Source organism: Chaetodon trifascialis, chromosome 23 (assembly GCF_039877785.1).
Source record: "Chaetodon trifascialis isolate fChaTrf1 chromosome 23, fChaTrf1.hap1, whole genome shotgun sequence".
In the NCBI taxonomy this organism is placed as follows: Eukaryota; Metazoa; Chordata; class Actinopteri; order Chaetodontiformes; family Chaetodontidae; genus Chaetodon; species Chaetodon trifascialis.
In genome coordinates, this window is record NC_092078.1 from 2,327,501 (window position 1) to 2,342,583 (window position 15,083).

At 49.7% G+C, this 15,083-nt stretch overlaps 1 protein-coding gene across 1 annotated transcript in view; it reads right to left on the reverse strand.

The window, feature by feature from the left end:
* LOC139351762 (SH3 domain-containing protein 19-like) overlaps window positions 1–12,945 on the reverse strand; it is a 17,680-nt gene extending 4,735 nt beyond the window's left edge. The window contains exons 1-10 of the mRNA XM_070993767.1: window positions 12,501–12,945; window positions 7,997–8,033; window positions 5,450–5,490; window positions 4,884–4,980; window positions 4,030–4,165; window positions 3,642–3,801; window positions 2,308–3,523; window positions 1,970–2,076; window positions 543–846; window positions 49–331 (exon numbers count right to left, since the gene is read on the reverse strand). Coding sequence (XP_070849868.1) covers window positions 49–331; window positions 543–846; window positions 1,970–2,076; window positions 2,308–3,523; window positions 3,642–3,801; window positions 4,030–4,165; window positions 4,884–4,980; window positions 5,450–5,490; window positions 7,997–8,033; window positions 12,501–12,591 — 2,472 coding nt within the window. The 5' untranslated portion in view covers window positions 12,592–12,945. The remainder of the gene's footprint in view (window positions 1–48; window positions 332–542; window positions 847–1,969; window positions 2,077–2,307; window positions 3,524–3,641; window positions 3,802–4,029; window positions 4,166–4,883; window positions 4,981–5,449; window positions 5,491–7,996; window positions 8,034–12,500) is intronic.
* Window positions 12,946–15,083: the final 2,138 nt, after the last annotated feature.

Consider the following 15,083-nt stretch of genomic DNA (forward strand, 5'->3'; position numbering starts at 1 on the left):
ATCTATGATTGTGTGTGTGTTTGTGTGTGTGTGTGTGTGTCTCCGTACCACGTAGCTGTTAAAGAGAGGGTGTCCAGGTTTAGGGCGGGGGGGCAGAGGCGGTCCTCTCTTTGGTGCCCTTTGGTTCTGCGTCTGATTGGCTGAGACGGAGGAAGTGGTTTGTGAAGGCGAAGACTGACTGGCTGTGGAAACCGAGGGGGCGGGGCTAGTTTTGGAAGGAAGAGTCATCTGGTTGGCTGAGGAAGCTGAGGTGAGGGCTGGAGGAGGAGGTCGCCCAGGGGTGCATTTGATTGGAGGAGGACGAAGGGGGAGGGGCTTCACACTTGACGGCCTGGAATGAAAGTGAATTTCCAAACTTACATGTGATGCCTCCATGTGTGTCACAGTCTGCAAAGAATGGGATTAAATCCAACACTGAGCTGATGCCTCCAGCTTAACGAACAGGCAGCTGCAGGTTTATGGGACAGTGGAGTCATGTTTCATGCCCCCCCCCGCCCCCCCTCCGCGGATCACTTTCAGAGGATTAAGATTCTCCGTCTTACCGTGGAGGGAGTGGAGGTTCGGAGGAGTTCGGGTTTGCAGTGCTGGTAGTTTCTGGTTTGGTCTGGATTGCAGGGCCTTTCCTCAGGGCCGGAGCCGGAGCCGGGGCCGGGGCCGGGGCCGGGGCCGGGGCCGGGGCCGGGGCCGGGGCCGGGGCCGGGGCCGGGGCCGGAGGTCTCAGACCCGGGGTCGGCCCGGAAGGTTTGGGGGCCGTGGCCGGGGCAGCGGCTGTAGGTTTGGGTGGGACTGGGTTTGGATCTGCAGGCTTTGGCGAGGCTCCAGTGGGTTTGGGGGCCAGACTTGGAGCTGGAGGTGGAGAGCAGACTTCCATCGTTCACATCAGACATTCAGACTACTCGTTACTCACCAGACGCTCATCAGAAGAAGGAACACTTCGACACAGGGACCACGAAAACGCAGACGACCCATTCAACATCCAGCAGCCAGCTAGCATTAGCATCAGGCTAACAGAAGCGCCTTTGTGTGTGTGTGTGTACAGTGAGTGTGCGTTCAGCTGCAGCCTCACAGTGAACAATGACGCCTTCAGAGGGTAACGGGGTCAAACCCCCGAGACACAGGCTGGACTAAATCAAACGTTTGGACATGATAAGACACGCTTCACACCACTCTCACAGTCCTTTCACACATTTTAGCCTTTTAAGAGCAAACACACAGCTCTGATTGGTCAGTGGGTGAAGAGTCCCGACACACTGATGACCTCCTCTGGCTCACACACCCTCCTGCTGATTGGCTCGAATCCAAAAGTAACTATGACGCAGACAGCCTACAATATTGTCTGGATAACAACTGTTACACAGCTGAGTGCTGACTGGATTAGAGGCCGGAGAAGAAGAAGAAAACACACGTAACCAACTTCCTGTTTACACAAGTTTACAGGTTAATTTAGCAGCAGTAAAGCTTGGCTCGCTGCATAATGGGGATTTTTGACCAATCATGTGGCTTGGCTGAAAATACCTCAACGCGCACGCACACACACACACACATCCTCAACCAGAAACATACAGCTGGCAGCACACACACATTTCTGACACGTCAAGCACACACACGCTGCCAACAGTGAGGGCTTTTCTCTTCTCACACAATCACAGCATTTTCCTTTCACAAGGTTTGGGTTGAATAATGTAACCCCCCTCGCCCCCCCCCCCCATCCCTCTCTTTCTGTCACGCACACACATGAGAACACACACATATACACAATGTAAAATCTCTCCACATGTTTGCATATTTCTGCAAGATTTGCATCTCTAAGCTCTCAAATAGTCCTTTGTACTAAAGCTACATCCAGCTTATGCACACACACGCGCACACATGCACGCGCACACACACACACACACACACACACACACACACACACACACACACACACACACACACACACACACACACACACACACACACACACTCTTACCACTGGCTCTGCGTGGTGAGGACAGTGCTGCTGGTTTGGTCGGGATGCCTGGACGACAACTTCCTGCTTTCACTGAAACATCACAAAGATCAGAAGTGTTAGTGCTGCTGACGACACACACGCTGACAGATTAACGCGATGTTTTGCCCATTTTGGCTTCAAAAACTACCGACTGCTTCAGCTCCGCCCATGACGGTCACTTTGTCCATGACTCCGTCACTCTGAGACTAAAGTCCTCACAGTTTGTTTTTGCAGTTCACGGCAGCCGCCTGCAGAGGGCAGCGACGATCACAGACTGACACTCACCAGGGTCTGGCCTCTCATCACCTCCAGCCTGCGTCTCCGTCAGCGCTCCACCGCTCACCTCCACAGAGGGTCTTGGGGGCAGAGTTGGGGTGGTGCGCCCAGCTGTGGAGCTCTTATCCTGGGGTGGAGCCCCTACGCTGGCCCTGGGGGCGACTGCAGGTCTGGGTGGAGGTTTGGGGTTGGCGAGGGAAGCCGTCTCGCTGGCAGAGGGGGTGAGTTTGGGTGGAGGGGGCCTGGGGGCCGGCACAGGGGTGGAGGCAGGGGTTTCTGTGGCAAACTGCGGTTTGGGTGTGACTGAGGGTTTGTCGGTGCTTCTGCCGGGATGGAGGACCACAGCTGGAGCGGACGCTGCTGTTTCGGCTGCAGGTTGAGGTTTGAGGGTTTCTGGTGAAGGACTTTCTGTCCTCGGAGCCTCGCTGCTGTCCAAGTCTCCCGTCTCTGCGGTCAAACCAGCATCTTCCCAGAATACCTTGGTGGACGGTTTGGGGGCATGCGAAAAGTTTTTGGGTTTTGGGGCAACAGTGGGGGGGGCAGATTTGGCTGGTTGCCCCTGGACACGAGGGCGTGGCCGGGGTTCCGGTCTCTTTGAGGCAGTGCTGTCTCTGTTATTGCCGTCTCCGCAGCTCCCATCAGCCACCTGCTGCTGCTGCTCAAAGGCTTGTATCCTCGCCCTCAGAGTTGCCATGTCCTCCTCGTCCTCTTCTCCGTCTCCCTCCTCGCTCTCTGATTGGCTGTGGCCGCTGCTGTCGCTGCGGCGGTCGGGGAAACCCCAGTCGTCGGCGCTGAAGGCCTCGAGCAGCTCCTGAAGGTACCTCCCCTGGCTCGCTCCCTGGTGTGCGGCGTCGGTTCCTGCGTGGGCGGCTAGCGTAGCCAAACCGTCTTCACGCAGCTTCACCAGAGTCTGAACTTTGACCTCGCTGCTGATTGGCTGCACACCGAGCCTGGAGCGGGGACGCGGCCTGGGGCGCTCCAGCGGGACGTGAGAGGAAGCGGTAGGAGGAGCTGCCACGTCAACAGCCGCAAAAGACTGATCCCATTGGTCGGTCTGAGCACCAGAGGTCGAGGTCAAAGGTGAACAGAGTTCAGAGAGGAGGTCGCAGCACGGCGTGTGAGCGGCGGCCTGTGCGACCGTCTCAGGGTGTGCGCTCGGGACCGCGTCACTGTCACCAACGATGGTGACGTCACCAGCATGAGACGGTTTGGGGGGGTGGGGGAGACGCGGCCGCGGTGGTCTGACTGGTCTCCTCACTGCACACACACACAAACACAAACACACACAAACATAAACACAAACACAAACACACAAACAAACTTCAGCCACGAACATTAAAACAACAGAATTCACTCAAACGGAGCCTCCGCTCACCCTGGGAGTCCTGGGGATCGGGGGCAGATCCGGGGTCAGTCTGGGTAGCGATTGTTATTGTAGAAGCCGGACGTGATGAGGAAGAGGAGGAGGAAGAGGAGGGAAGAAGACCCCGCTCCTGCGTCTTCTCCCGGATCACCTCCTCGTAGGAAGGAGGCGGCTGAGGAAGGAGAACAGAACGGTTCAGACGAGGATCAGCGGCTTGTCTTCGTCACGTTTGTTAAACTGAGTATGTTTGATTTCCTGATGACGGGCTGCTGTCGCCACCTGCAGGCGAGGAAGGCAACAGCGGCTCGAGTTTGACAACACACAGCCCAAAGACTCGGCCCGTGTCCCTCCCCCCACCAGATTTAAGACTGTCTGAGGGACAGAGACCTGGCAGCCTTACCTGTATGGACGGAGGGATTGTGGGGCCCCAGATCTGTGCTGCGGGGGGAGGCGGGGGAGGGAATCCTCCAGAAGCTCCAGGAAACCAGGATGTGGAGGCCAGCGGCTCCGCTGACAGGATGGTGATCTCTGGTCGCCTAGCAACAGGTCCACAAACAGGAAGTCACCAACAGAGAATCCAGAGTGTTGACAGCAGAAGAATTAAAGAGACGAACGTTTTTTAAAACCGATTTTTCTGCTTTTTCCAGCTGACAGAAAGTTATCATCAAGAGTCTGACTGACACGTCATCTGAGGACAAAGAGACGTCCTTAAACTGACTGATCTGTCTGTCCAACAGACAAAAACACAAAGATGTCCACTTTCTGACTCGATGAAGAGGATCTTCTTGGTGACTTTTCCATAAAATCACATTTCAATGAGTCATTTGACTGTTTGCGACTCTGTCTGGTCCACAGGAGGAAAATCACAGAGAGAGCGTTTGAATTCTTCGTCTGCTGACAGCGAGCAGGACTCCAGCTTTGTTTTTTCATTTTCCTTCACAGATGTCGACTCGTGGAAAACAACACGGCACCACGTGCTCAATGATTAAAGATCGGTTTCTAAATGTTTACGCTGGCAGAAAGCAGGAGTGTGTGTGTGAAGCGGGGAGGATGTGTGTTACGAGCGCTCAGTGAAGTGCTCACATGGAGCTTGTTTACTGTAAACACACACACTCGTCCGGCTGTTGACAACAAATATTCTGTTTTCCTGACTTGACAAATAAAGACATTTTCTGAAGAACTGAAGGTGTTTGAAGACGAGGTTTGAACAGTCAGGGACGCTGGGACAGCCTGTAAAAACACCAGCAGCCTTACCTCCTGTCTCTGTCTCTGTCTCTGTCCCGCTCCCTGTCCCTCTCTCGCTCTCTGTCTCTGTCTCTGGACTCAGACAGAGACGTCGACCTGGTGGAGGCTGACAGAAGAAAACAGCAAAGACGTGAATCCTGCAGTCGGACACTCAGAGTAAACATGAAATGTAAAAACTGTCTGGCTGCTTCACAGCTCTGTGAGGACGGCTCAGCAGGCTGTGGGGACAGTCCGGCCTGAGGACAGTCCGGCCTGAGGACAGTCCGGTCCTGCCATGCTGGATTTTATTACCCCACAAAAGGTCGAAATGCATATTTTCCATTTTTCAAAGCCACACTTTTCCAGGCCGCAGTTCAAAGGACGTCAGACTCGTGCGAAGCTCCGTCGGACGGATCATCTTTCAGACACGTTTTACATCTTTAACTCTGCTCTTTAACTCTTAAATCTCTGCTTTCTCTTGCTGCAGCCTCGTTCTTTAGCGGTTAAACTAAAAGGTGTATCTGCGCTTCAAACACACACTGAAACACACACAGAAGCAGAGGGACTCGATGAAGAGGACGAGGAAGAATACTCACTTCTCTTGATGGCGGCTCTGATGGACGACAGAGGACCCTGGCTGCAGAGAGACAGAGACGGGGGGGGGTTTAGGACGAGGAAAGCATGAGTCACGTTATTTCACCTCTGCCCCCCTCCCCCCCTCGCTCGTCCCTCCCCGTCCTCGCTCTCTGAACTCCTCTCCAGCCTGAGTCTATTTTTAACCTTCAGTCAGCTGACGGTTCGATGCCTTGCTCCAGGGAACCTCAGCACTCACTAAAAGGAAAAATCTTTTGTCCTCAGAGCAGGAAGGAGGCTAAAGGTCACAGGTTCAATCCCCCGAACAGCTGACAATTTACAGAAACACAGAAGAAGAGAAGCCCCGCTTGCACCGTCAGAGATAAACAGTTAGTGATGGCCCGTCTCCAGCTGGAGCCATTAAACCGCTGAGGAAGAGGAGGGTGAGGAGCAGAAGAGCTCCAGCCAAACCTCTAATGGTGGCAAACAATGCAGAAAATGTGGCAGACATGTGATGTCTCTGCCGTCTCCTCAGAGGACATTTAAATCACATCACTCTTCAGTCTGTTTTCACTGCACTTTGTCGCATTTCGCTTTTCCCGATTCGTCATCTTCTGCGCCTCAGCCGAGAGAAAACCTTTTCTGAGGGTTCATTCACGCACAAACTGAAAAAGTACAGAGAAACAGTGGACGGAAACACAGCATCACACACCCTCAGTCTGAGCAGAGAGGACGTCCTCCACACCTGCTGCACACAGGTGAGCGCTGGACACTTCACCGACCACACGCCGAGAAAACACGCAGCACCTGAACGCCTCACGGCAGAGCAGCACACTGTTTGACTCAACACTTCCTCCTGAAATGTTGTTTTTCACCCTTAAAAATCTTCCACAGCAAATCATCTGCTTCGAGGACATTCAGCTAAATTCCCAGAAGCAGAGATTTTGGAAAATTCCTGCGACTGGGAGTGTTTATCAGATTCCCAGACTTCACCTTTCTGCAGCCCAGACCGTCATGAGGAGCCCAACCGGAGCCAGAGTCTGTCTTATCCAGGGCTGTTGCTAGGCAGGCTAGAAGTCAACAGAGCCAGACTCACCCAGAGGACACGAGGACGTCTCACACTGTCTGCATCTCTTTGTCTCACTCTGTCTTTTTAGTGGTCTTTCAGTCTGTCCTGTGTCTCTCGCTCTTTCTTTCTCTTTCTGCCACAGAGCTGCTAACCATGAACAGACACACATGAGTCAGCCCGACACTGCCCAAACACACACACACACACACACACACACACACACACACACACACACACACACACACACACACACACACACACACACACACACACACACACACACACACACACACACACACACACACTCCTCTTATCCTCCATCTTGGAGTTTCTTGCTGTAAACTCAGCGCGATGCTCATTTCTCAGTCTGCTCTGCTGAGGTGCTTTTTCTGAAACTTTCCAGCCTTCTCCTCTTCCTCCATTACGTCATTTTAGGGTGTGTGTGTGTGTGTGTGTGTGTGTGTGTGTGTGTGTGTGTGTGTGTGTGTGTGTGTGTGCGTGTGTGTGTGTGTGTGTGTGTGTGTGTGTGTGTGTCCAGCAGTTGGGGCAGAAACTGTAAATCATAACTAAAGAGGGCTTCGATGTCGGGACGCTCAAAGCAGAGTGTTTACAGCGAACAGACGGACTCGAGGAGAGTCCAAAAGCCCGCCTTCACAGAGACGACCGCGCAGTAATTCATACAAGAGGACAAAACCGCAGACGCCTCTGGACAATGTGTCCTGGAAGACATTCACACTCTGGTTGTACCTGTGCACTGAGGCGTGCAGGCGCTGATTGATTCACTCAATAATGCACAAAAACCTTTACAGATGTTTTTAGAGGGAGGAAAGAAGCACTCAGTGCTTTGTGAGACGTCGAGGACGAGGTCTTTGTTTCATGCATCTCAGGAGCACAGCAGAGACACCTGAACACACCTCAGCACGTCGTCAAAGTACATCCAACACGTCCTTGCAGCTGCTTCAGCCTCACAGGGCCGAGCTGGGCTTTCCACGTGAAGCAGCTGCAGGAGGCGTGAAGGTTTCAGAGAGAGCTCAGCTTCGCTCAGATGTTTCAGACGTCGACACTTGATGGAAAACACACAGCGGCACAGACGAAGGCCTCAGCGACGACGACTGTCTGCTCGCTTTCATGCATGCTAATGAGCACAGGCTGCTACTTCAGGGACCTTCAGACGTTTCAGCGTCTGACCGTCGGTTTAGTTTCTCCTCTTACGCCTTTTAAGTGAAATAAACTCAGAGTGAGGCTCAGTTTCCCCCATAAACACACACACACACACACACACACACACACACACACACACACACTCATTAAACCCTGTGACCGCTCTGGCTGGTCGTCATGCCAACCAACCAACAGTCAGCATACTTTCAGGAGTGTGTCAGAGCGAGAGACCAGAGGGGGAGAGGCAGTCCTCCGAGTGTGCGAGGACGCTGCAGGAAACTGTCCCACAGCAGACAATGAGCGCGATAACCTGCCAGGTGAGACGAGGAAGAGCTCTCACCTGTGACGATGCTCTGGTTTCCGCCTGTCAGGACGACCTGTGGGGAGACAGAGACAGAGGGTCATCGACAGGCCTGGACATCCGCTGACTGGAATGAGGTGCAGGTCATGTGACCGCACTCAGGTAGCTGCTGACTGCAGCGAGCCTCTCTGACTGAAACACGACATGAAAAAATGATGTAAACTTGTTGCTGATGTCACTGTCAGGGTCAAAAAACACAGAAAGTCATCGGCCAGTAGAGAAAAACAATCCTCTGCTGCACAGGAAGTGATGCAGCCTACACAGAGGGAGGACGGAGAATAGCGCCACCTACACAGCACAGTGATGAGCGCTGAGCAACAACAACGAAGACAAAAGTGAAAAATGAAGACAAACTTGTGGACAAACGGGAACTTCCTTCTTTAAGCAGAACAAAGAAAAGAAAGAAAAGGACGTTTCTGTACATCTGGGCAGCTGTTCTGCGTGTGTGTCCCCTTTCCCTTGTCCTACCTCTGTCCTCTGGTGATCAGCTCAGCTGCAGCGTCCACACAAGAGACAATAATCTGCAGAGACCACACGTTCTCGTCTCCGTCCCGTCCCGCTGTTACAGAACTTAAAACGTCTCTTTTCTCTTTTCTGTCTCCTTCTTCTCCTCGTCCCCCAGCTCTCTGTCTGTCTCTAAAGCTCTGCCTGGACCGCCCGTCCGTTCTGGCCAGCTTCCTGATTGGCAGAGAGCATCCAGGAAGTGCGTCTGTGAGTGGCTGCTGTGGATTCTGCTGCAGTCATCAGGAGTTTGAACGCTTCCAGATGTTTGTCCTGCAGCAGGCCGGCAGGAGCGCTGAGCTGGAGCTGCGTTCGAGCTCGCACATGCAAACCACAGCACATTTTCCTCAGCGCTCATCAGCTGTTCGGCCTCTTGTTCGGCACCGTGAGGTCACAGGTTACGAGTCAGAGACTGACGACTGGAGCTAGAAGGGAATTCACGTCCAGCTCGAGGACACTGGACCGTCATGAAGACAGAGCCGTCACCCCTCGAAGCTTAAAGCGAGCATCGTTCAGCTCATGCTTTGGGTTTTACAGCCACAGCTTCACTCTAACGGCTCTCATGAAGCTGATTTCCAGCTGTTTCCAATGAAACGCCTACTCAGCAGCAAACAGCAGACAGGCAGCATTCAGCTGCTACAGAGCAGGACGCGGTGAAGACCACAAGACCAGAGACGAGACCAGAGCAGATACTGGACTTCTGGAAAAGCAAAGGTCACGTCAGCACGCTGACGGCATGTCATCACTTAAAGACGCTGAGTTCACCTTTGTCACGTATGCGAAGACGAGCTGGGACCAGAGATGTTTGTGGGTTAATGACTCAAATGATGGATCATCAAGCTGCAGGTTACATTTCTGCCGACGGGCCAATCATTCAGTCGACTGACCGCTTCAGTCCTAAACACTTCAAATAAATGCTGATGTTTCTGCACATCTGCTGGATGGGTAAACAAGCTAGCAAGTTAGCCATAACAATCTCAAAGCTGAGGTTGGTAACACTGGAGAAGTCAACAGGAAGTGCGCTAGCTTTGGAAGTATGCACCCCATCCTTTCAAGTCCCACCCCCCCTTCAGACCGCCACTCCAAAGCCACGCCCACAAGAGGAGCGCAGTGCGTCGTCATCGCTAACCGTGTCCTATGACTACGGCTAACGTTAGCGCTCACAGCTGTCATGCTAGCATGTTGGTATCGGGAAATCTAAGCTGTCCGTTCCTGAGCGACGAGCTAGCATTAGCGTTAGCAACACATCTGCCAGCCCTGTGAAGACTTTGGTCGAGCGCAGTGAGTCCACAGGCAGCGTGTGCACAGGCGGGCACGTCAACAAAAAAGTACTATAAAACACTTTACCTTCCCCAGCTCTGAATACAGACACACACATACTCTTTATTTATCTATTTATTTGTTTATTATGTGATCACGTCACTGCTGTGTTTACAGCTCAGCGGACAAAAACAAAGTCTGCTGCCAGTATCCGTGTTGGGAAACACTGATTGATGGAAGCTGGAACACTTGACATCCACCATGTAAGTCACAGAAAGCTGGGGGGGTGCGGGGGGGCAGGTCTGGAAACATTTGACTGTCTAATAAAATCTATTAATGGATGATGCTGATGTCTTCGCTTTGTCTCTCTGATACAGTCCTCTGCATGTCTCTGAGCTCAGGACAGGCTGAACAAACCCAGAGGAAACAACAAACTTCACATGCCAGAGAAATTAATGACAGATTGTGCTGAAACGCGCAGAGAGCCAAACCACGGAGCTGGAACGCTGCTGAGGAACGAACCCAGCGTCACCGACGCCGTCGTCTCAGCCGGTCTGCATCCAGACGCCGCCATCGCTTCCAAACCGTCCGCTGCAGCGCTCGGCCGGACGGCTCGTCTGAGACACGTCAGTCAGCCGCTCGCTCGCATCATCGCACAGCTGACTGTTTTTACCGTGTTCAGCCTGTTTCTGACATGCAGCCGACGACTCAACAGCACTGACAGGCGGATTTCTGTCGCTGACTGCAGTAAATACATCACCTGAAACCAAGCGCTGACTTTATTTACTGTTTATTGGGACATTTTACAAGTTTAAAGTTTCCATTTGTATTCTTCTTCTTCTGCTGCTCTTTTGTCAGATCACCTGTCACCAAATTCTAACTTCCTGTTTCTTCTTCTGCTGTTAATTCAAAGCAGAGTGGACATGAAGAACGTGGCTCAAGTAAAACTGAGCCATGACGACAAACAGCACAATCATAACATCATAACATAACAGCAGATTTTATGGAAACTCAATTTTTTGGGGAGTTGAACCTGAGACGTTTCTCTGAGCGTTGATCAAACAGAACAACTGAAACTCTGTAAAGATGAAACGCTGGAAAGTCCCATCAAACACCAACAATTTAAGGAGCCATCAGGTAATAAAGGCAGTTCCTCACATGTGAGAATGTGTTGTTGTTGTTGTTGTTGTTGTTGTTGTTGTTGTTGTTGTTGTTGTCTGTCGCTGTAAACTGATTGTACATTTTTCTCGGATGCTTTTCTAACTCAAACACATCAGCGGCTGCATAAATCTGTCAGGAGGTCTGTTAACGTTTGATTTAATGTCCTCTGCTCGCTCGTGTCTTCAGCCTGTTCCTGCTCATAAAGGCTCTTTTCGACTCGTCGTGTAATATTAATACTCTTATTCTGACGGTCATGATTTTAGTGGGAATGATGAAGCTGTTGGATTCGAGAGGCGGGTTCAACGCTGGATTTGGATTCAGGAAAATGTGATCAAACCCTGACGTATGATCGTATTGCCCAACACCAACCGAAACTAAATGCAATAAAGATAAGACGTCTGCGTGCCTCAGGTGCCTGTCCGTCTCTGTCCTCTCACAGCTGCTGTCCACTGAACACACTGACAGACTTCCTCTGCTGAAGGCCGACCTGCAGCAGAGCCTCGTCCTGTTTTCAAAGAAGAGCCTCGAAGAGTCGCGTTAAATTATAACTAGTGTTTCCGTGAGTGAGACAGACAGAGACAGAGGGACACAGAGGCAGATTAATGTAATGGCTGGACGTCTCGGCACAGGCCTGCACCATCACAGTCAAACTGGGAACGTGTCAGAGAGGATTCACGCCTGCGTGAGCAAACTTTGACCCAAATGATGACACGCTCATGTGTTGAAACAAGAGTTTATGGCTTTGGGTTCGAGCAGGTCACACCTACAGGATACGCCGCTGATCTGAGTCCTTCATTGGACGTTTCAGAGCACGTCCATGTGTCTGTGTTTGGACAGCAGTTAACAAGATAATACTTCCTCTTTTATTCTGAAAATCATCCGCTTGTAAAACACCATTTGAGCCGCAGGTAATGACATTCACCAAAGATAAGTAGTTTAAAATCACAAAGGTAAAATAAAACCAGCAAATACCAACATCTGACACGCTGGAACCAGTCATTAATGGTATTTTGACTTGTTGAAATATCACAAAATCATCTACTGGTTTAATTTCTCAATGTTTCAGCAAACTTTTTGGACTTCTTTACATTTTCTAACACATTTAGCTCAGCACAGACTCCACATGTCCCGCAGGGGTTTGTAGCTTTGAGCAGCTCCATGTTTTGCACGTTAAACCAGTAAGTTACTGGTATTTTCAGTCCAGCCCAGTATGGCTGAACAGACAGTCATATCGGTCCTACGAGAGATTTTACAGGGACACTACAAATATCACAGAAGTGGAAGACCATGAGGACTACTGAGGACCAGACAGACGCTAAAACTACTAGCAGATACCTTCAACCTCAACAGAATTACTACAAAAATACTGCATTTCCACATGAACGCGTCACATAAATACTGCGATCTGTCCCTCAGCGATCGGCTGAGGGTTTGTATGTCCACTGTTGGACAGCCTGCTGACCTGTGACAGCTCATGTCCCCCGCACGGATCAATACATGGGATCGATATCAGGTGGAAGCGCTTTGAAACAGGACAGATAAGAGCCGGATCGCCGTTTACCTCCGGAGCTGCTCGGCTGTCTTCGGACCACTTGTTCTCGGGGGTCCCTCATCATGTTTTCCTCCTCTTCTTCTGACCGCGCTTCGGCCATTTCTCCTCTGTCTTTCCTGCTTTCTCTCCTCCTGTCTCCTTTCTGTCTCTTCTGCTGTCTGTCAGGGGAAATGGAGCTGGGTCACAACAGGGACGGCAGCACAGACATTACTCCTCGTCCTGGTTCGTCGTCGCTAACATCCACCACAACAACTCGGGACAAGTTCACCCAAACACCGTCAACTTTCGAGCCCGAAACGCCTTCCAGGCTTCGTCCAGCAGCCCGGCTCGCTGCTCGGCGGCTTCTGCGGCGTCAAACTGTCTAAATCCGGCTGTTATTTCGGAACAATAACTGTCGTTGTGTCGGGTTTCGGTTGAAGACTTACTCCAGGCTCCCCTGTTCCCCCCCACCGGCCGCGAGCTCATGATACAGAGTCGCACGCGCTCCGGCTGCGTGACGTCACCAACTGAAGAAAAAAAAAATCCTTGGAGACGAGAAAAAAATGGAGGGCAAAACAGTTAGCTTACAGGTAGCTAACAAAACTTCTACGAACTCTTGTACTTAGCAGGGTTGGAAGAAGTAATCGGATCGTTCTCTTAAGTAAAAGTACTTCTACTACATGGAAAAATACTGTGAAATACTTAACTTAAAGTACTTTAAGTCTGCGTAACGGATTTAAAGTACTCAAAGTGGAAGTACTTACCATCCAGAATGGCTTATTTCAGAGCTAAATTATGGAGGCCCAAAGCTGCTGAAAGATGCTTTAATTTTTTAAAGAGGAAATGTTGAGAAAACACAGTTTTGGAAGAGCTTTTACTGAAGTAACAGTACCAAATATAATATAAATACTCTCTTTCAAGTAAGGTTGCACTTTCAAAATTGTACTTGTGCAAAATACAAGTGTTAAAAATAAACTTAAAGTTCACACAGAATGACTCATTTCAAAGTGATGTATATTTGATTGTTGGATTATACATTAATGTATTCACTTATTACTTTAATGCTGCAGCTGCTATAATTTTAACAATTCACTGCTGAGTAGCTTAACTTGTAATGATACATAATATTTTTCTGTTTATTAACTTTTATTAGCATTGGATAAAAATCCAAAATGTATATACAATAAAAGATAAAATTATTACAACGCAGAGACCACTATATGTTCCTGTGCTTTCATTGTGTTCATACTAAAATGACGTGACGAATAGAAAGAGAGTGCTAAAATAACACTGCGTGACTAACACTGACCCGGATGACACAGCGCAGGTGAACATGGAGGAATGTAAACAGGTATTAACAGGTCTGGACTGGCCGCACTTGTTGACATTGGAGCTAATGTGTTTTCATTTTTGCTTCAGTCCAGGAAACGTGTCATCAGTTTCAAGTCCAGAGCTGAAATGTGCCAAAATCCCTCTGGAGCATGTCAGTGTGTTCCCGTTTGTCTGTCAGCCATCAGATACACTGAGTGTGTTTCATGTACAGTAACATAACTTTAAGCTGAGTGTTGATGTGGGCGTTCACTCTTTATCTCACTGATGTCTGCAGACCATAACGTCTTTTTAAAGAAACTCGTCCAGCTTTGAATCATCAGTCTTTCCACTATGGCAAACACTGACTTTTAATGAAAAAGGCACACAAAAAAAGTTGGGATTAAATCACTTTACATGTAAATAGGCTGTTCTTTTAAATGGTACAGTGTTTTTGTTTGACGATAAAATGATAAGTCAGACTTATAGCTGAGTTTGTGCTGAATAAAAGAAAAACCAGCTGTCAGGTAAGGACAGTTTAAAAGATGAAAAAACTGACCAAAGCTTGAGACACTTTCACTTTGAGTGTGTTTATTTTGTGTCTCTTCATACTTTATTTCCTGCATTTATAATCAGTTGTGAAATAATACATGACTTGTAGTTTCAATGTGTTGCCACTGGAGTGCAGCACTGACACTTCTGGTTGCTGTGGAAGAAATGAAACAAAATACCAGCACAGGTGTGACCTTGTACTGAAACATATTTAAATTAGCCAGACCATCAGAAACCTTCATGTACACTCAGAGAAAAATCACCTCAAAATGCAGCTTTACTTTTTTAAAATGCACGTTTATTTTCCTGCAGATGTGAAGGAATGTCGGCAAACTGCCTCAAATTTGTGCTTAAATATGTGAGTAAACGTATTTATTCCACCAGTTATTCCTGAAGACTGAGCCGGGGTCTGTCTGAGAGCAGACTCAGGGTCGGTGGGTTGGCCGGGGTCCAGATGACCTGAGCATGTCGTTCTAACAGCAGATTAACAGCTCCTGCTGTCCTGTAACAGCAGCCGTTAACCTGCATTTCCACAGTGATTAACGGAGCCTCGTTAACAGAATCACTCAGCGTGTGTGTCCGGGAGTTATATTCAAGGGTTTGTGAGGTTGTGAAGTTATGCATTCTGGGGGTTCACGTCCATCTTAGAAATAAGACGTGGAAAGTTTAAGGTTACATTTGGGTTGGGGGTAGAGTTTGGGTTCATATACTGAATATTTATATTCACTATATTATATATCCATATATATGACA